The sequence below is a fragment of the Rhamphochromis sp. 'chilingali' genome (genome assembly GCF_963969265.1).
Source record: "Rhamphochromis sp. 'chilingali' genome assembly, chromosome: 20".
Taxonomy (NCBI): Eukaryota; Metazoa; Chordata; class Actinopteri; order Cichliformes; family Cichlidae; genus Rhamphochromis; species Rhamphochromis sp. 'chilingali'.
Genome location: NC_137947.1, coordinates 497,367 through 519,996, shown reverse-complemented (window position 1 = coordinate 519,996; position 22,630 = coordinate 497,367). Strand labels below are relative to the sequence as shown.

The 22,630-nt window shown below is 40.9% G+C and overlaps 1 protein-coding gene across 2 annotated transcripts; it reads right to left on the bottom strand.

Annotated features, from left to right (window-relative positions):
- Positions 1-5,579: 5,579 nt before the first annotated feature.
- LOC308388132 (ras-related protein ORAB-1-like) lies at positions 5,580-15,343 on the bottom strand. Of its 2 annotated transcripts, XM_080868658.1 has the most exons (7): positions 14,934-15,343; positions 10,222-10,294; positions 9,120-9,215; positions 8,494-8,589; positions 7,945-8,076; positions 6,210-6,456; positions 5,580-6,063 (listed from the first exon to the last, which is right to left on the bottom strand). In XM_080868658.1, the coding sequence occupies exons 1-6, from the start codon at positions 14,945-14,947 to the stop codon at positions 6,256-6,258; spliced, it is 612 nt and encodes a 203-aa protein (XP_080724784.1). In that variant the 5' UTR covers positions 14,948-15,343; the 3' UTR covers positions 5,580-6,063; positions 6,210-6,255. The 2 variants fall into 2 exon arrangements, with proteins under 2 accessions (XP_080724784.1, XP_080724783.1); XM_080868657.1 differs by having other exon boundaries at positions 5,580-6,456.
- Between the last annotated feature and the right edge of the window lie 7,287 nt (positions 15,344-22,630).

Genomic DNA, 22,630 nt, shown 5'->3' with positions numbered 1-22,630 from the left:
AATGGACTGCCATACACGTTATGTGTCTGTGAGCGAGGAGGGAGCAAAAGGGGAGTGGAAAAGTACGAGTTGTCATCGAGCAAAAACGGGAGCTGGAAGCATGCTTCTCTGGTGTCCTGGATTGTTGATTACCTGACAGGAAGACCACAATATGTACGTCTCCCACAGTGTGTGTCTGACAAGGTGATTAGCAACACAGGGGCACCACAGGGGACTGTCCTCTCCCCCTTCCTCTTCACCCTCTACACCACAGACTTCAGCCACTGCACAGAGACCTCCATCTTCAGAAGTTTTCTGATGACTCTGCGGTGGTTGGATGCATCAGCAGGGATGATGAGACAGAGTACCGGGCTGTGGTCGACTCCTTTGTCACAAAGGCTGAAGCCTTTGGCATTGATTAGAGGGGTTGACTCAATTTGTTTTAACATGTTTTCAATTTATTGTATCTATTTATTTTATCGTATCTCATTTTAATTTTCTTTACGTATGCTATTAACATGTACAGCACTTTGTGAAACTCTGGTTTTATGTTAAAGTGCTTTAGAAATAAAGTTGGTATGGTATGTGTGAGCAGAATCATCTGCAGCTCAACGTGGCAAAGACCAAGGAACTGATCGTGGACTTCAGGAAGACCAGGAAACACTTGACCCCTGTTTCAATCCAGGGGGTCAGTGTGGACATTGTGGAGGACTATAAATACCTTGGAGTACACATTGACAATAAACTGGACTGGGCTAAAAACACCACAGCACTTTACAGGAAGGGCCAGAGTCGTCTCTATTTTTTGAGGCGACTGAGGTCCTTCAACATCTGCCAGAAAATGCTCAGGATTTTCTATGAGTCTGTGGTGGCCAGTGCGATCCTCTATGCTGTTGCATGCTGGGGGAGCAGGCTGAGGGCAGCAGATGCCAACAGACTTAATAAACTGATCCGTAAGGCCAGCAATGTTGTGGGGATGGAGCTGGACTCCCTCAAGGTGGTGTCGGAGAGGCGGATGCTGTCCAAGATAAAGACAATGTTGGATAACACCTCCCACCCACTCCATGACATGCTGGTCAGTCACAGGAGCTCGTTCAGTGAGAGACTGAGATTACCGAAAAGCACCACTGAACGACACAGGAAATCATTCCTGCCTGTGGCCATCTCCCTGTACAACGCATCCACTTAACACACTGTTTGCTGCTACAGCTACACATGTTTCTTTTCCAGCTATTTATTTATGAGTGACTTATGTATGTATGTATGTATATATATGTATATATTGTATAGGGCTGGGCGATATATCGAGTTTTTTAAAAATATCGATATATTTTCATACGAGATATAAGATGTGACAATATCGTTTATATCGATATAGTCTATGTTACGTTATAATTATACTTGTGGAGCCGCAGGTTTGCCTCTCTTTCGTCCACTTTTGTCTCTACGCAACGTTACTCGGCCTCGCCTCTCCTTCACTGAACACAACTCCGCCTCCCCCATAGCTTCACCTGCAGGCAATGACAAGATGAAAGCGGAAAATCTCCGTTAGCGAGTTACCGCGGATCGTCCCGTGCGTGGGGCTGGACGGCGTCAACGTGTTAGCTAGCTAACCACGCTAACGAGCTAACCGCGCTAACGACATGCAGCCCGGAGGAGCTGCACGGACTAAAATCCTTTCATTTTCTCAAAACTGGACAGTGAGCCTTATGTATTAATTCTGGTTGTGCTTACTGACCGCGAACCGATTTTATGTGGTACACAGCGCTCAGCAATCTGTCAAAAAATGTTTTAATATGACTTTGCTAAGCTACGGAGCTGCACCGCTTGATGTCGGAGGATTACGGCTACCGGGGAGGAGCCTCGCGGAGTGATACGTACTGTGCTTCAACGTAATATTACCGTACTGTGTGTGTATAAGGACCATAAATGGCACCTGTTCAGAGACGTGGTGCAGCTGTGAAATCTGTCTCTTTGTTATTATGCTCAGCGTCTATTAGTTTACATTTTGACTGCACAATTGTGAGCTTTTTGTTATGCACAAAAACAACATTTTCTTTTATTTATGGACCATGATTATTTAATAAATGCTGATAATTTATTTTTAAGTAATTTCTTCATGTACATCTACGCTGTATGTAAATAAAAGTGCCCGTGTGACATCTGGGACACAGTGTGACTAAGAACTCTCTTTTTGTTCTTAACTTATGGCTTTAAAAAAAAATATCGAGATATATATCTTATATCGCCATCCAGCTAAAAAATATCGAGATATGAATTTTGGGTCATATCGCCCAGCCCTAATATTGTACTATTCTTAGTTAGCGTATTGTCTGTCTTGTCTTAATGTTGGTTTAAAATGGAGCACTGTAACAAAAAATAATTTCCCCCAGGGATCAATAAAGTATTCTGATTCTGATAAATATAATAATAACCACTGCAGCCAAGAAGAGTGCCTGACGAGCCCAGCTGTAAGTAAGCTATTAAGACTCGACCGTGTTCGTGTTTTCCTCCGAAAACAATAAGCTCCGTTGGAGCAGCCTTTCAACGCCTCTCTCTGTCTCTGCTAGCAAAGTTGACCCACACAACAAAGTAAAGCTATTTTTCGGCTACGAGCTGACAGGGACCCCGCCGTATTAGTCAGAGGTCCCTTTACTACAGTTCGGAGTCGCGGACCTTCAGTAATAGTAATAAATCACACAGCAATAGTACATTCACGTTGTTGTAAAAAGCATGATAATATATTAAGTAATCCAAAGTATTCAGAATACGTTACTGTCATTGAGTAACGTAACGGAATACGTTACAGAATACATTTTGGGGCATGTATTCTGTACTCTGTAATGGAATACATTTTAAAAGTAACCTTCCCAACACTGACTATTTATTTTGGATACAACCTGTCCATCATACATTGTGTTATGTGTAGTGAAGTATCTTCATGGTGTTTTAGCTATTCTTTTGCAAATAGAATGGTTTGCAAAAATATCCTCCACAACCTGTTGAAGCCGCTATGATTGCCTGACATCCAGAACCAGGTGTCCCTACGCCTGGTTCTGCTGGAGGTTTCTTCCTTTTAAAAGGGATTTTTTCCACTTCCCTAGGAAAAGCACTTGCTCACGGGGTTGTCTGATTGTAGGGTTAGGAACCTTACAATATAAACCACATTGAGGCAACCGTAACTGTGACTTGTCACTATATAAATAAAATTGAATTTAAAAATGGAATAGTTGTATGAAACAAGTGACTTCAAGAATCAGGATTGGCCCGCCTTTAGTTGGTGTGTGTCATACATTAGCAGCCGGTTCATTTATATCCTGATATGATTTATACTCACTGCAATGCAAATAGTTACAATATTGAACAACTCTCAACTGTTTGTATGACCTTGTATGATCTTTATATTAATGGTTATTAGCATGAAAGTTATGTCTCTGACTAATTCATGCTGCAGACTTGAGACAAGTGACACAACCATGTACAGTAATATATACTCATTATTGATGAGTTCGATGTAAAACAGCAGTCACAAGAAAATATTCAGCTACCCCAGGCTGTGTTGTTGTGGAGCCATACTGAAGTGGACAGTATGTTTAACATTCACACAAAATCTCAGCAGACAACAGTTCCTGGATGAACACTGCAACTAAATCCCAAACATTATTCACTTCACTAATCAGTGGTGGCTGCAAATATAAGCGTTTTAATTAAAACATGTTTAGCCATTACATACCTGGTTACACTGCTCCTGTGTAAGTAAGCAGTTGATAAATGAACTTCTGTCCTTGAAGGTCTGACAGTTTGTGACTAGAGGCTTTACTCTGCACTGCTGCAGGATTTAGACATCAACTAAACCTTTACAGAAATCAGCACATTCAATTCTGAGAATTTAGGGAACCATTTTTAGTTTTTTTTATCTCCTACTACTATAATTATTCTTTTCTCATTTTCTTGTTTGTAACCTTGGTTACTTTTGTTCATTTGTCTTCCATTTATCTTATTCTTTCATCTGCATTTTATTTTGTTCATTCCCATTGTGCTTTTGATATCCAGCTATTTCCCTCTCCATGTAAACTACCAGTCAAAAGTTGCAGATACATACTGATGAGATCAGCTATATGAAGCAAGATGCATGGAATTATGTATCAAAGAAAAAATATTGGTAAATAACTAAATAAATGGATAGAAATATGTTTCATATTTTAGATTCCTCAAAGCAGCCACACTTTGCTTTGTTGACAGGGCTGCAAACCCTCGGCCTTCTCTCAGTGAGCGTCATGATGTTGTCACCTGACATGGTCACCTCACAGGTGAGCCTGTCAGCGTTCATTTGTGGAGTTTCTTGCCTTCTTATTGCTGTTGGGCCCATCAGTTGTGTTGTGCAGGGCAGGTTGGTAAATAGTTGACAGCCCTATTTGACAGATCCAATCAGCTAATAAAGAGAAACAACAGCCCATCATGACTTTAAGAACTGAAGGTCAGTCAGTCCTAAAAATGGCTAAAACTGACTGTGTGCAGTGCAGTCACAATACCATCAAACACTACAACAAAACAGGCTCACATGAGGACCGTCCCAGAGTCCCCTCTGCTGCTGAGGATACATTCATCCGAGTCACCAGCCTCAGAAATCACAAGTTAACAGCTCCTCAGGTTAGAGCCCAGATAGATGCCACACAGAGCTCCAGTAGCAGACACATCTCACCATCAACTGTTCAGAGACTGTGTGAATCAGGCCTTTATGGTCAAATAGCTGCAGAGAAACCACGACTAAGGAGAAGCAACAAGCAGAAGAGATTTGTTTGGGCCAAGAAACACAAGCAACGGACATTAGACCAGTGGACATCTGTGCTTTGGTCTGATGAGTCTGGCCTCCAGTCACCTGACCCAAGTTTGGGGTGAGATGGACCGTAGAGTGAAGGCAAAAGGACCAACAAGTGCTCAGCATCTCAGGGAACTCCTTCCTGTTGGAAAACCATTTCAGGTGACGACCTCGTGAAGCTCATTGAGAGAATGCCAAGAGTGCACAAAGGAGTAATCAAAGCAAAGGGCAAATATTTTAACGAATCTAAAATATAAAACATGTTTTGAGTTATTTCTGTGTTCATTCATAGTCTTCACGCCGTCAATGAGAACATACAATGTAAAGAGTCATGAAAATAAAGAAAAAACATTCATTGAGAAAGTGTGTCCAAAGCTTTGACTGAGAGTGTATATTATCTTGGATTTCCCCTCCCGTTTGCAGATCAGAAAGGCCTCAGTGTTCTTTTCTTTGCTGAGTATTTAAAATGACATGTTTTAGGGCACAAATGCTTTGGCTCACCCGACGTTAACCGATGCTCCATGGGTTCAGGCTACAGGTCATTTCCGTACAGCAAGTGGAATTTCTTAAGCTTTATGTGCATCCAGCGACACACACAATCGTGTTGTGACTTCTTCTTATCCAGAGTTTGCTTCAAACTGAATTCAGTATTGTGGTTACACCCAGAAATTTGCAGACCCTGTGTATCTGGCAGCAGATATGCCATAAACCTTAAATAAGTAGGCACGTTTTTGTTTGTTTGTTTTTACATCTTACTAAAACTCCCAGACACATCCTCCCATTTCATACAGTCCAGTAATACAATATTTATTTTCAATTTAAGTGTTACATTTTGAGCAACCAACTTACAGTTGTCTTCAGCCACAAATGTAATGCAGAGAAAGTGAAACTGTTTCAATAATGGCTGGAACAAAACAGAACCAAATCTGATTTTACAGATATATACATAATGTTTATGTACATATACTGTTACACTAGACTAAAGCTGCTTAACAGTTGAGACACTGTTGTGCAAAGGTTTGTGAGAAAACTTGGACAAAAAACAAAACAAAACAAGAAACACGCTTGTATCGCAACAGACAGATTATGTAAAAGACTGCAAAATCATCACTGAAGGAAGAGAGAAAGAAAAGGTCGGTACAAACAGAAACCTTAATCATGTATCAACTTTGCTGTAGGAATGCAGAGAAAAAGACACGTCCACCCACACTGCTGTCATGAACTTGTATTCAGGTGACCAAATAAGAGAGAGGAGTCTCACAGCTCTGAAAGGGGGAATGATGGGGATCTTTAGAATTTGTTGTCAATAACTAGACAGTATGACAACAATGATGCACTTTTTGTTTTTTTGGTAGTGTGGCTACATTATATACAGTACAAATACAGGCAACTTCATCTTGTTCTCACATACCAATTTTTTTCTCTTGGGGAGGGGGTTAAACAAAGTGGTTCCTTTCTCAGCAGCATCCACCTGATGAAGTCTTGACAGTAGTGCCTGGAGTCAGCTTGACATTGGGCTTCTCCCCTCCTCCGGCTGTGGCCCCAGGGCCCATCCTCTTCTTGATTTCAGCAGCCATGGTCATGAAGGCCTGCTCCACATTTGTGGCATTCTTTGCGCTGGTTTCCAAAAAGGGGATTCCCAAAGAGTCTGCAAATTCCTGGATACAACAGAGGGACAGAGTCAGAGTCACTTACCTAAGAAAGTAGTGTGTGTGTCATATATACATATATGCATATCACATACATACTAGGGCTGGGCGATATGACCCAAAATTCATATCTCGATATTTTTTAGCTGGATGGCGATATAAGATATATATCTCGATATTTTTTTTTAAAGCCATAAGTTAAGAACAAAAAGAGAGTTCTTAGTCACACTGTGTCCCAGATGTCACACGGGCACTTTTATTTACATACAGCGTAGATGTACATGAAGAAATTACTTAAAAATAAATTATCAGCATTTATTAAATAATCATGGTCCATAAATAAAAGAAAATGTTGTTTTTGTGCATAACAAAAAGCTCACAATTGTGCAGTCAAAATGTAAACTAATAGACGCTGAGCGTAATAACAAAGAGACAGATTTCACAGCTGCACCACGTCTCTGAACAGGTGCCATTTATGGTCCTTATACACACACAGTACGGTAATATTACGTTGAAGCACAGTACGTATCACTCCGCGAGGCTCCTCCCCGGTAGCCGTAATCCTCCGACATCAAGCGGTGCAGCTCGTAGCTTAGCAAAGTCATATTAAAACATTTTTTGACAGATTGCTGAGCGCTGTGTACCACATAAAATCGGTTCGCGGTCAGTAAGCACAACCAGAATTAATACATAAGGCGCACTGTCCAGTTTTGAGAAAATGAAAGGATTTTAGGCCGTGCAGCTCCTCCGGGCTGCATGTCGTTAGCGCGGTTAGCTCGTTAGCGTGGTTAGCTAGCTAACACGTTGACGCCGTCCAGCCCCACGCACGGGACGATCCGCGGTAACTCGCTAACGGAGATTTTCCGCTTTCATCTTGTCATTGCCTGCAGGTGAAGCTATGGGGGAGGCGGAGTTGTGTTCAGTGAAGGAGAGGCGAGGCCGAGTAACGTTGCGTAGAGACAAAAGTGGACGAAAGAGAGGCAAACCTGCGGCTCCACAAGTATAATTATAACGTAACATAGACTATATCGATATAAAGGATATTGTCACATCTTATATCTCGTATGAAAATATATCGATATTTTTAAAAAACTCGATATATCGCCCAGCCCTAATACATACACACATCTGCTCTGCCTGTCAGGTGTCAAGCCCACTTTATGCAATGACTGATCATGTGTCTGAAGGTAAGAAGGTTCGCCTGTTATCTATGTGCACCATTAATGTAAACTATGACCCCAGGGCTTTAACCCGGTTTCAGTGAAACCCTTATAAGTCACTTATTCATTTGGGATTTTGTTTATGCAGCTGAAAGCACCCAAACCACTTGGCTAAGGTTCATGGAGACAGTTACATTCAAGGGCTCTCTGAAGTGCATTTCTCATTAGAGCCTTACCTTAATGGTAATCCATCTTAAATAAGAAGTCATTCAATGAATGTCCTGCATGTTACACTAACCTCAAGATGGTTTTGGGAAGCTATGTGAGGAAACTTTACCTTTGCTGTTGTGTAGTCCACCACTTTCTTTGTCGTCAGGTCACACTTGTTCCCGACCAGTAGCTTGTTGACATTTTCACTGGCGTAGCGGTCAATCTCCTGGAGCCATTGTTTGACATTATTGAAGGACTCCTGGGACAAGAAACCGATAAACCTGAGCAGTGAGGTTTGAACTTTGGACATTAGACAGAAGATAGAGATCTATTCACAGGCGACGCTCTATGATAGACACGATTTCAACTTAGCCAGTCATCAAATGTGTATCAAAGAGGAATGCTTTCTCATTTCTCTGAGGACAGCATGGCTACACTGTATACTCTGATCAACGCCATCTTTAATGACTCTCAGCTCATGAAATGGAAACATGGTGGTTGGCTTATTTCTTTGGACCTCAGGAACCCAGAAACAGCCAGTCAGATTGTGTTTTGTCATTTAGACAGTAGATGATTAAATGTCATAGTTTATTCTACACAAATTATCAGTGCTGCTGAAAAACATGGATGTATTACAATTGTATTACGTGTGTGAATTATGTGTCGTTTGACTGACCTGATCTGTAACATCATACACTACGATGATACCATGAGCACCTCTGTAGTAGCTGGACGTGATTGTACGAAACCTTTCCTGCCCCGCTGTATCCCACTGTGAAAGGATAAAGATTATCCGGTTGATAGCTGACTTTGCATGAACACAGACAAAGAGAACACACAAAATAACAATACAATTATCTCTACACTGAAAAATTCACTGGACAACAATTTCTAATAGCAACAAAAATACAAGCATCCTGAGTTGTTAGGTCATTCACTCGTCATGTGGTTTGTAATTAAAGTTGCCATGTTCTTGTGAGTATCCATGCACAAAATGAAATTAAAAATAGTGTGTTTGTTCTAAAGCCTAATATAGATTTTCCACTGTTGTTGTCAGTAATCTAAAAAAACAAAAGTACTGGGCAGCAGCTTGGAAACAAGACGTACCAGTAAGTTAGACTAATGAATGCACCGTCTTTCATACGATAAGAAAATAATAGGAAATCAACACAGTTATGGCAGACTAATCTCTTCATGTTTCTGGGTGCACAAATTTCCAAACACAGACATGAACATGAACTGAAAGATGGTGACCGACGGACATGAACATAAGACAGCTTCGTGTAGCAGGAGAGTACTTACAATCTGAAGTTTAATGGTCTTTCCATCTAATTCTATAGTTCGTATTTTGAAATCCACACCAATAGTGCTTATGTAACTTTCTGTGTATGTGTCATCCTGCAAAAAGAAACAAAGGTAATTAGATGATCCATACATCTTGCTCACTTTGTGCTTCAGGATACACACATATATACACACCCATCTAACTCTAGGACATAGTAGCCAAGGCAGGGCTGCTCAATTATGGCAAAAATCATCACTTGTTACTTGAGACAATATTAGGATCACAATTAACAAACAAGACTTTTGTAGTAGGACAGAGGAAGCTCTGGTGTCCCAGTTTTAGACTGGGACATAAACACAGCCTACATTTGAGGATCTGTGCAAAGTTGGCAGTGTGAAATTTATCTCAAAACCTTACACAGGCATGTGATGCGATCTGTGCGTATCAGGCGATTGCTGCACACAGACTGAAGGTTTTGTAGTGAGAGAAATGTTACATGTGGTCTTTGACATTTGCATGCGTGGAGGGATTTCTGATTTCTGAATCTGAAGTTACTTAATTGTGCATAAACAGGTTGGATGTACGCATTTGTAAAAACGTTTTATATGTGGTCACAACGCTCTGTGTTTGTGTACAAATTGGAACACTCATTTGTGAGTCCTCAAAGGTTACACACAAATCAGTGTACACATGTGTAATCTTAGTTTATGTTTGTGGCTCATTTACCTTCTAAGGTAAATGTCTCCCCATAAGAAAAGGTTGCTAAATTTATCAACTAAAACCAGAGTTATGATCAAAATGAATTCATCACATTCACTTTTTCATTTTTAGAAACGCTGGAAGCCAAAAATCTTAACCTTGAGTAATGATTGCTCTACCCAAAAAATGGAGCACGTTACAATGAATGTTACAAACAAGACAGTTGTTTTTATTTTTAAATAAATACTTTGAAGAAACTGCAATAAGTTAATAAAACTACTATTGTGCAGAATGATTTAAGATTATCCAAGTGAAAACATTTTCAAAGGACTGCATGAAACCAATACTGTGACACTGAGACAGTTTAAGTCAAATGGACTTAAAGAAACACCCTTTATTTGCTTTTGGGGCAAAACTTACTGCGAATCGAAGAAGAAGGCAGGACTTTCCAACACCAGAGTCACCAATCAGGAGTAGCTTGAATAAATAGTCACTGTAAGGGAAGGGCACAAATAAAACCTCTAGTTTGAAGATATTATTCATGCTGCCATAGTAAGGAAACACACAAGAACCATTCAGGATATCATGCTTCTTATTCATAAGGTTGCTCTGACCAATACTCAGTCTTAGTTCCATCTAAACATCTTCTTAGATGAAAGGTTACATTTTATGAGCAAAGGGAAACAAACAAACAAACAAACATGACAAGCATCCTTGCTGAACTCTCCCAGATTTACAGAAGTTAGCGTGCTAACGCCTCTTCTCCATTAGTACCAAGTCAGCTCGACTTGATTTTAGGGTTTTCTGTTAGGTACTAGGTTTTAGTTTCTACTCGACTGGGGTTCAAAGGGAACCAAGTCAACTTGAAAATGTGATGCCGACAGACTGTGTGTCACCGACTGGCCGATCACTGGTGTCATTCAATGAAACCACGTGTGGCGGGGCGTGGTTTGCAATGCTGCTGCAGGTGCAATGGACGCACCTGCGTGGCATCTGCAATCATGCCTCAGCCGGCTTAAAAGTTTGGAGTTTTGAGTTAAGGTTGTTGTTATTTTGAGCTGGCAGCGGGAGAGCTACAGCTGCATGTGTTTAGCAACCATAACTGTGGGTTAATAAAGATGATCAAAATGCCACTGGGTCTATCGTGCATGTTTACAGTGATGCTGAAACCCAGGATGGGGGGCACAGCAGACCCACAGCTGGGCCGGCAAGGCGGGAAGCTGGAATAACTACTAGAGGTGGGAATCACCATACATCCCACGATACGATATTATCACAATACTTAACGCACGATACGATATTATTGCAATTTTTTAAAATATTTTGCGATATTCAGATTCTGTACATAAAGGTAAACTTTATCAATATTCATTTTATCTAATAACAAAGTCTCACACTCAGTCTTTCTCTCAGTTCAGTCAGTTTTATTGTTGACAAACTGAACGGTTTGTATTACAGTCTAGTCCAACTTAACTGGATGCAACCATCTGGTACAATTATAGCTATTCTGAACTATGCAATTTATGAAAACTATGCAGCCCCTTCAGCAACTGAAGAATTTGAAAGTAAATTAAAACAAAATATAATTTTACATTAAATAAAAAAGTTTTAAACTTAATTAAAATAAAACATGTCTTAAATTAAAATAAGTAAACTCATGTTTATTGCTGCCAAAAAAAAAGTTAAACACATTTGGACAGTGAAGGAATGTCAGGATTCTTGCTCAGAAAAAGTATCAACATGCTCTGAAGTCAGAGCACAAAAACCTTTTTTGTAACAAAATATCGATTTCTGCTGTCCCTGCATCGATACATTATTAGCAAACAAAATATCACGATACTATACAGTATCGATTTTTTCCCCCACCCCTAATAACTACGGGTCCAGACTGAGCTCCATTTGCGGAAGATAGGGGCCTCGCTGGCACCACCGCTAACCCCACCAGTGTGCTCCACAGCGCCGGAGTGGAGGAGATCCGGTTGGATCCGGCGCCTGTGCCAGCCCCAAGGGTGTGACCAGCCTGCTGCAGCGCCCGTTCCCACCCCTTGCGTGGGAGCCATTGGGGTTCAGCAGGGGCTGGTGCCCGTTCCTGCGCCCGGAAGAAGGCCGAGGAGACCAAGTCAACCTGAGCCAGAGTGCAGAGCGCCAGAGGCACCATGTGGGGAGCCGCTCCAGGCGGGAGCGGCGTAGGCACCGTGCGGGGAGCTGATCCAACTCGGAGACGCAGCGGTGGAGGCGCCACGTGAGGAGATGGAGGTGCCCGTGCCTGCGCAACCTAAGCCCGAGGTCGGCGGGCAGGGTAGACCGGTGTCAAGCACGCTGGTGTGGTGCGGCCTGCTTGAAGCCTGCCCAGCTGCACGTGAGCCCCGGCTCACTGCCACGCCTGCTGCACCACTGCTTGCCACATGGGTGGCCCCCGGTCCAGCTCCGGGGCTGCTGCTGGATACGTGGGCGACCCCCGGACCCACCTCAGCACCAGCGCGAGGCGTGTTTGTGATGCCTTGCCACACACCCCGATGTGCGATGGACGCACCTGCACGCCATCTGCAATCACGCCTTGCCGGCTTAAAAGTTTGGAGTCTTGAGGTAACGTTGTTGTTATGTTGAGCTGGCAGCGGGAGAGCTGTGTGTGTTTAGCAACCGTAACCGTGGGTTAATAAAGATGGTCAAAACACCACTGGGTCCGTCATGCGTGTTTACACCACCATTTCTGAAACCCGGCAATGAGAGACATGGTGGCACAAAAAGCCATACACCAAGGATCAGGTATATCATTGCGTCAACATCCTCTACTGTGTTGTGTTATTGCCACATACAAATTATGTCATGGGGCTGCCTTGCTTTAACAACCCCACACACACTGAGACGGTGTTTATTTTTAATGGTAAATGAGTGAAGCCAAGTAGTGTAGCGTTGAGTAGGTAGTGGAAGAAGTACATGTAACAGTGTGACTTAACACATGAAACCAACTCTCAGGATCAACAAATGCACTGGTTGTTAGACAGCTCTTTCTACTTTACCTGGGCTCTCAGAGTGCTCTATACAACGTTCCTCATTCACAGAAGCACTTTTTTCTATGCAAGTGCTTTCACACACATTCACACTTGGACAGATACATTGAAAAGCAACTTGGGCTTAGTGTCTTGGTGCAGCCAGTCATCGGACCACCCTGTGTGAAGTTAACTGTGGAGAGTGGGTAACAGACTCGCCAAAAACCCTGCTGAGGCACATGACAAACTACATACTATGTGTAGAGAATTCAACCCCTATCAACCAAATGAATCACCTTAAAAATGCAACAAAGGCAGGTTTGAAAGCAAACTTTAAACAGGAGGCTTAAGTCTTCATCCATTTTAACAGAGACTCTCCAGTACCCTTCCAGTTCAATTCAATTTATACAGCACCAAATCCCAACAAAGTGTTTTATATTAGCAAGGTAAAGAGTCTCAATAACACAGAAGAAACCATCACAACCAGACAACCCCCTATGAGTAAGCACTTGACGACAGCGGGAAGGAAAATCGTCCTTTTAACAGGAAGAAACCTCCGGCAGGATCAGGGAGGGGCGGGGCCATCTGTCAAGAGTGACTGGAGGAGAGGGCAGGAAGCCACTGGAAAAAGACATTCAAAAAGGATCTATGTCTTATGTATCTATATATATGATATTGATAATATCAAGTCAGGCATTCCTTTTGTCACACAATAAATGTACTTTATATTATTTTTAATCTGTGGATTATTGATAAAACACTTACATTCAGTGGAACATAAAATTTAGCAAAGTTATTAACAATTAATAATTTACCAGTGAATAAAATCAATAATAGCCACAGTCAGTCTTTTCATTTTTCATGAACAGCAAAGCATAAATGCAGAACTTTATTCTCTCAGTATCTCAGTCAGTGTTATCCTGCTTTTGAGGACTAGCTCAGTTCTTTACTTTCTCACTGTAATAAATTCCAATCATTCCCTCTTCGGTAAGCCTGTGACTATGAACAATGGTGGTTCCTGTGAAACGCTAACTGCACTGCTCAACACAACTCTGGCAGCAAACTGACCAGAAAAAAGAATATGAAAAACTTTGGGGTTCAAACTATTAACTCCCATTACAATCAGTCTCCTTGTTTAAAAGAGTCAAACTGTGTAATTTAGACCTTCCTAAAGTACTTGCTTGACATTTTAACCAGAAAGTCTGTATTCATGCATAGAATTCCAAGTTTCCTCGATTCTTTTCATTTTTAAACTGATGAGTTGACCCAAATATCTAGCCTATACCAAGAAAGTGAATCACAAGATTAAGGACTCAACTGAGGTGTACACAGTTATTACTTAACTGTCACTTTGAAAACTATACTTTTAAAATATTTAACAGGAGCTCTGTGTAACAGCTTATTAGAAAGAGGAAAATATCAACAATCAGCCCATGTGAACATTTACAAATGAAAAACATAAGACTGATCCAAAGCTTAAGGAACTCAAAACTGCAGCGTGGAAGTCTGTCCTGCATCATGTGACCAACACATGACTGGGACTGTGAAAGGAGCGTTAAAGCACAACCAGGCTATAAGACTGAAAACTGACTCATAGACAGCAAAGACCAAAACCAACAATTTGCACGTAAACAGTGGGTCCATTCTGCCACAGCACCTGCTGTATACAATAACCAGATCAGCAACAGGTCATGTATGCTAAGGTAAATTATTTAGGGACCCGTAATGACAAGTTGATGAATTTAGCAAAAATACGGGTGATGGCTCAATAATATAATTTTAACCAGATTAAAGAAGCTGTTAAGCATAACAAAAGCGGTTACTTTTCCCCTTCCTGCATCTGAAACACCGGGAACCAACACCAGAGTCTCTAGGGTGCTGGCCTAACAGCTGGCTAGCACTGTGACAACCTATAAGACACCACTGCTTCACGTGAACATAGAGTGTTAAGAGTACAGTATCGGCCTGGACGTTTCGGCTAGGGTCAGCTGATGTTCCTAGCTAACCTAGCTCAACTGCTAGGTTACAACTCAACATCAAGTTATTTGCCAACGCCAACTTACTTGTTAGCGCAGAGCTAGTCTTAGCTAGCTGACCAAAATGTAACACAACTTTATGTTTACGTGTAAGTATGATACTTACTATTCTGGATTCATTGTTGACTCGTTGAATAGTGTATCTCTTCAAGTGAATGTCCCCTTTATTTCTCTACAGATAAACAGCGTTCGTTACGACTAGCTTACTCTGGTTTCCAAACCAAAACCGGTTAGCTGTTCCTCAGTAAAAATCCAAAATGGCTGCAACGTCCACCAGGAAGCAGCTAACATTAGCCAACAGTGTCAGCCGAGTCAGGGGTAACACAAATTACGAAACCCGCTTTCACGAATAAAACAGACCTATATTTCGTTTTACAGCGGTAACGCTAAGGTGAACAAACAGGTGATATGGGCAGACGTCTGGCGAACCGGCCTTTTCTCTCCCTCCAGCTGAGTATGTGTCGTTACCGCAACAGCGAACTGTCAAGCTCCGTAGGAGGGATTACATCATTTAGTGAAACGTGGCAAAGAGGAGTCAACCTGTGCACCGTGTCAAACTACAAATGATACACAACTTCCGGGAAAACACTTCAGTATAAACCATAAACCTGGATGTTGAACTATTTGTTTATTTACGAAGAACTTATAATATTTTATGGAGTCAGTGGACAGTGACCGGTCATGAATGCTGCACTCCAGCAGCTTCGCACTCTGCACCAACGCGCAGTGCTACATGCCTTGTTTTGGTTTGCCATTGTGTTGTCGATATTATCAGATTATTCTGTTATGTACAATGAAAGCAAAGAATAAAACAATCTATATAAGTTTATTTATAACGTTATGATTCTCTCTTCCGGTCACATACCGATTTATTGTATCAAACTTGACAATAAACTCGACTGTATGTTTCTTTCTGCTGTTACGTCCCAGACAGCACATTTATTTGATTGTTTCTAGCAGACAAACGCAGCAGTGCTATTATTGTAAATAAAATACAAGTTCTATATTAGAAGTTAATAAACAATGACAGAAAGAAGACTTCCTTTATTCCAGAAACTTCTGTCCTCCTGAGTTCATGAGTGTGTCACGAGTCATGGCTGTGTCATCACTCCGCGCTGAGGAAATACATGTGATTAAAAACACTGGTGATCATGTCACCACATGCAGTTCGGCTACAAGAGTCACTTGTTTAAGTTACAAACGTTTTTCCACGAGCAGTAAGTAAATACTGTGTTTTGCTTGATCTTTAAGACCAATCGCTGCCGAAAGTATCCACATCAGCTGTTTCAGTTCTCTAAGGAAATGAGCGTCAGCGCGTCCTTTATTTCTTCTTTTATCATAGGATACGGCGAGCTATCCTTGATGAAAGGGGAGGAGAAAACGCAGTCCCATAGTTCATTGCGGCGCACAACTCGTCATAATGAACAAAGTGGCGCAGATGATGTAAATATTCATTGTAACTGCGTTTTCTATTTAACGTCATAACCTGTTGATACGTTATAAGATCTGTTAAACGCACAGCTGAACCCTGACCATCACACTACTGGAGTAAAAACTGGTTGTTGAATTGAAAGATTATGGTCTATGAACTGGTAACACTGGTTTTGTATAATCAGTTTTCATTACAGCTGAGCTTTGCTGTATTGCAGTCTTCAGGATTCATTTGTACTTCGGTACAGGTCAGTTAGGATAAGTAATAAATGGAAGGAAATTTGACCTCAGTCATAGAAATCCAAAACAGTATAGCAGTAAGTTATCACATAAAATGGAAAAAGCAGTCACAGTTAACATTTACATTTACTTGACCCACGACAGCTGTGCTCAGACTGATGACCTGTCCACGGGGTGCCTCATCTCTCAGCCTATGCTAGCTGGGTAGGCTCCAGCCCCCCGCGACTCTCATAAGGATAAGTGGAAGAGGATGGATGATCGGCACCATTTTGTTTATTATGTTGATTGTTTTCATTTCTCCTTTCATAAATGCTAGTCTGACGCTAAAGGAGGCAATAAAGGAAGCACTGGTGCTCCTTTCATTAGTAATTGGAGAACTGGAATAGCTCTATTTATGGTCCCCAGGCAGATGGTCACTGGTCATGGCAGATGAACGTCCCTCCCTGAGCCTGGTTCTTCCAGGGAGGTTTTCAAGTGTGTGTGTGTTGGGGGGGGGGAGGGGGTCCCATGTTGGGGTTTTCACCATTTTCTTTGTATTATGTCTATGTATTACCTGTATAAAGTGCATTGAGTCACCTTTTGTTGTGATTTGGAGCTATATAAACAAAGTCTCTGTCAGTACTCTTGCTGCAGCAACTGAAGGCTTTTCAGGGAGTTTTAGTCCAGCTGAAAAGTAATATATACATTAATTAATTTCTCATCATCACTCTGAGACAGGATGTTTCTAACTTTAGAGATGTTGCACAAATGGAAGAAAGCAGTCTTACATATTTGTTTAATATGTGCGTTGAAGGACATGTCCTGGTCAAAAATGACTCCAAGGTTCCTCACAGCGTTACTGGAGGCCAAGGTAATGCCATCCAGAGGAAGAATCTGCTTAGATACCATATTTCTAAGATTCTCAGGGCCGAGTACAATAACCTCAGTTTGATCTGAATTAAGAAGCAGAAAGTTAGAGGTCCTCCCAAAAGGCCATTCCTTTACAACTTTAAGACATTCCTGCAGTTCGATTAATTGGTGTGTGTTATCTGGCTTCAAGATGGATAATGTTGGGTATCATTTGCATAGCAGTGAAAATGAGTCAGAGAGATAAGATGACTCCACCATCAGCATCAGTAAGAAGATCACTTTTCACCTTCACCAAAGCTGAACGGACGGCAGTCGGGGAGCTGGTCCTGACTGTTGTCTGCGCTTATGCGTTTGTGACAGTTCAGAGTACACGACCTCATTGGAATCCTTCGTGGTACTTTAGAGCGCTCCACATGGGGACTCTGTTGTCTTAGTGGGAGACTTCAATGCTCATAATGGCAACGACAGTAAGACCTGGAGGGCCAATGAGGTGAATGACCTGGCAGATCTAAACCAGAGCGGTGTTCTGTTCCTGGACTTCAGTGCAAACAGCATTGTCTCATCAGATCTGTGGCCACCTTGATGCTTTGGAGGAAGTAATTGCCAAAGTTAACTATCAATTGGAGAAAAACAGTCTAAATAAATATCAGTGGTATTGAAAGTCGCTCTACATAATGTTACATCTATGAAATTGTTATTTTTTCTCTAATGGTTAAAATTTTATTTGTGAAGGAGTTATTAAAGTCATTACTAGTTAACGTTAAAGGGATGGTTGGCTCAACAGAGCTCTGACTGTTTGTCAGCCTGGCTACAGAGCTGAAGAGAAACCTGGGGTTGTTCTTATTTTCTTCAATCAGTGATGAATAGTACGATGTTCTGGCTTTGCTGAGGGCTTTCTTATAAAGCAGCAAACTATTTCTACAGGCTAAATGATGATGAAATTAGCAAGACACCATTTCCTCTCCAGCCTACGAGTCATCTGCTTTAAGGTGTGTGTTTGAGAGCTGCATCATGGAGTACAGTACTTTTGATGTGAGGCTTTTTCAGAAGAGCTACAGTATCCAGAGTCGCAGTGAAGAAGTTCAATTATTAATAAGATAAGCAACTTCTGTGGGAGTGGAGTTCAGGTATCTGCTCTGCACTGTGTTGGGATCTAAAGAAGATAACAGTGGAGGAATTGTTTTTCACAAAGGCCGTTCATAAGACTGATATTAATTTATGCATTTTTATTTCTGTCAAATCATGTTTTGTGAATTGCTTTTGCTATTGTACCCAACCTTTACACATAAGAGCAACTTTTGACACATTAAAAGCCATGACAGTTAAACATGTAAGCTGGTCACTACTACACTGGTAACTGTCAGTCTGAGTGACATCAGCAACTCTCTCAAGGAACTGATAGTGTCTAAATATATGCAAATGAGAAAAGTGATGAATAAATATGAAATATAGTTTCTGCTTTGTTATGTAGAGGCCAGGACACGTGATCATGTGTATAAGGGGTGCAATACATGCTCGCATATTTAGCAGTACTGGTTTGTGAATAATGTGTACAGAGTGAGAGGATAAGGCTGCAATGCTGCCAGTTTTGTATTTCTTTCTTTTTTATTACCAGGAAATGCTGTGCAGAGCCAAATCACCAATCCTTTCAACAATATTCACACGTGCTCTGTGTGTATTGAAACTTGGATTTATCTGATTTTTCTGTGCTCTGGTGTTTTCTTGTTGTCTGAAAAATAAAAACATTTCCAGAAGCCACTGAGCGACAGGGAATGTGGAACTTTATCTTTTGTATATGACAGCTTTGTACTAAGCTCTAAATATGTGATCACAAGCAACAAACAGATAATAACAGACTTTTAAAACCAGGGTGTGTGAATGCTGATTGATCTTTTTATTTATGTATTTATTTTTAATCCTACGGGAACACAGGTTGTGCTGTACCAGCAAAAGATATTTTACAGGATCATCATTAATAGATCGAACGCGTGACATATGATCACAATTTGTCAGCTTTTCTGATGATTTGGGAGTACCCGAAGAGCCTGTGGATTTAGGTAGATGATCATTTCTCAGACTTCTGATCGAAGCTTTGTGCCTGTCTCCAATGTTTGAGGGTAAACTTGATAGTACTGGTATATATTGATTTCAAGTTGATATCAGGTGCTGCACTTTAAACAATCATTTGTCAATATCACTTTTGTATGATCAGTTCTTGTCAAGCATCTCGTATGGACGCAGTGTCACACTTTCACTACTTCGAGCCATGAGGGAGAACAGGCAGAGTAAGCCCTGCACACTCTTCTCTTGCTTTGTTGATGGCCCAGATTCAGATTTAAAAAATTTGGAAAAATTAAAAAGGTACAACTGATTTCCCAGTTGGTGAATATGTTATGTTATTACGACCATCTCATTCCACTCACGTGAATTAGGGCCTTCATTTTTTGTGTGATTTCTATTTGCAGGTTAAAGAGTGTAAATTCTTTGAAGATCTGATCGCAGCAGCTGGCTGCCTGGAAGACAAGAATCTGCTTGTACATGACATTGTTGTGTTCCAATGCACAAAGAGGCATGTATGTGTTTACTTATTTATTATTGTTCAATAAGTGACTCAAACGCAGGCAGATTGCCTTGTTTTCTGGGTTTTTGGTGGGACATTTCTTTGTGCATAGCTAGAGCATAACAGGTGACCACATGACATGAAAAATACAGGTTTGGGATATGCACTTGAATAATGTGAATAATCTAGGCTAAATGTTTGTGATTACTTTATCTCCTTTGATCCATTCATTTTTATTTAAAAGACAAACTTTTAAAAAAGTATATGCACCAATAAAAACACTTGTTTCCATACTTCATATTGGACCTGCCTGTGCTGTGATTGGACGCTGTGTTTTTGCATTGACCTTTCAGCAAATGTTCAGATGCTCCAGGTGTTTTTACCTGTCAGATCAATTATTTTTCTACAAGTGTACAAATGCTCTCAAGGTGAATGGTAGGAGGTAAAACTAATGACAATGAATTTAATAATAATAATAATGGATACTTTATTGATCCCCATGGGGAAATTACTTGTTTTTTTCTCTGCATTTGACCCATTCACTCAGTGAAGCAGTGGGCAGCCCACTAAGCAGGCGCCCGGGGAGCAGTGTGTAGGGACGGTACCTTGCTCAGGGGTACCTCAGGGTAGCCGTTAAGTGGATTCGAACCGCCGACCTTCCGATCATGGGGCCACCACTTTACCTACTGAGCTATCCCTGCCCCTAATTTAAATGTAAAGATTCACTAACAGTGATATTATTCTGACAGTAACACGACCTGGAAGTTCGAGCTTTTAGTAATAACATAAAATGGTCACATGTTCAATAAAGTTTCTCATTAACTATAACTGTATAAAACTCATGAACTGGATGTAAATCTATCTGCGGACCTTTTTTAAAAATAAATAAAATTGTTTGGTAGAGATGTGGCATATGTGCATGGCTCATATAAAACTCTCACACATTGGCACACATGAAAAGACAAAAGAAAAGACAAGAAATTCTAGTATTCTAACCATGACTCAGAACTCCAATCTGGCTTTGTTTTACAGGAAAATTGATACAAATTTGCCATTTCACTCTATTTTTGTATTTCTAACACTGACCTTACTTTTACACCTATGCATACGTCTTCATTGTGCCACAGTCTTGTAGTGAGGTGATGACAGTAACGTCTCCTGAGCACCTCCTATTTTTCACTAGTTCTAAGATTAAACTAAGCACGTTCCCAATAATGCTGTAAATGAGTGGTTTTTATGCGTAATAAACAAGGAACAACCAAACCCAAGCCTTTTTTTCAGTGAATATGCACATTGGTTAATTTTTTTCTTTGTTTTTGGCTTTTATTTCCTGGTGTTCTGCTTTAATATTGTTTATCTGAGTTACTGACTGCATTACAGCTTTCGTGCAATTCTCACAGCATTACAATTAATGCAGTTCTCAAATCACACTTTTATTATTTTACTCACACGTTTACTGTGCACTTCTCACTTGAATCTGACAACTCATCAGAGCAGTTTGCACTTTTGTGAATCATAACTCTGGGTCACTGAGGTTCCTGAATACTTAACAGCATTGTATTCACGTTTTCAATCATGACTTCAAACCTTTTTCAAATATGTTTGAAAGAACAAACACAGTAACACACTTTCAGCAGTTTATTGCAACAAATAGAAACACAAACTTTCATTTTTGTGTCAAAGCTGTTCATCCAAATTTCCAATTTGTCAGGTGAACTGAACTAGCTAGCATGACGGAGTTTCTATACAGCTGGGTGGGTGCTATGATACTGATGTTGAACTTTATTTTGTTCATAAGGTTAATTATTATGATGCAAACCATCCCCTAAAAAAAGAATCGTCTCGTATTCAGAGAAAATATTTCGCGTTTCGTATTGAGCTGAGAAGGAACACATTTTGTCCCGACTTCAGCTACAATGGACAAAGACACAAAGCTGGAGTTATTCTGTGTTTATGCTGCACAGCTGCCTCTTCTCTCCTGTTTCTACCGGTACTTCAATCATGAAAACTGATCAATGATCAGCTGATCGGCTTTTCTCTCTTGTTTGTTTATCGCTCACTTTGCGCCAGAAAGAGGAAACCAGCGGATGTCGCGGTAAACAACAGCAGCACGTTTAAGCTTGATCAGCTGTTGTTAGAATTTATTTAATATTAATTTCTAGTATCAGCTGATGTTTGCTGGAGCCACAGCTGTAAAGCTGCTGGTCATGATATGGTTTGGTTATCTGGTGAGAGGGAAACATGAAGATGAAACCAGGAGATGTCCTTACTGGATCATCAGAGCTGTGATGGAGAAACAGGTTTAGGTGACATGAATGAGTTGAAGGGACGTTATGAACTGTTTCTGAGAGACAAATATCACCAGGGTCCTTTTTTAGGTAGCTGACAGCTGGTAACTGTGCAGGGGCGGGTCTAGCAAAGTGTTGCCAGGGGGGCAGGTAGGGCATTAACAGGGAGAGGGGGGCACAAAGAAATACTTTTCTTTCTTATTCTCATTTAAAATGTCTCGCTTTTAAAAAATAATTATCTGAATCTTACAACAAACGATTGATAGATTGATGCATATATACCATCAGAACAGTGCACATCACTGTCACAACAGTGTTTGTTTTCATTTAAAGGCTTTATGATTTTTCCTATAGTCAAAATGCCCGGGCCAATTTTCTGTCCCAGTCCAGCCCTGTATGCAGCTCATCTGCAGTCTGGTGTTACCTACATCTTCC

Bases quoted from the DNA above. Each gene is read 5' to 3' on its own strand.
- LOC308388132 (XM_080868657.1), bottom strand. The intron at 9,216-10,221 runs GTAAGTTTTGCC...TTCTTTTTGCAG, and splicing joins GCCTTCTTCTTCGATTCGCA to GATGACACATACACAGAAAG. The intron at 8,077-8,493 runs GTCAGTCAAACG...TTCTTGTCCCAG, and splicing joins TGTATGATGTTACAGATCAG to GAGTCCTTCAATAATGTCAA.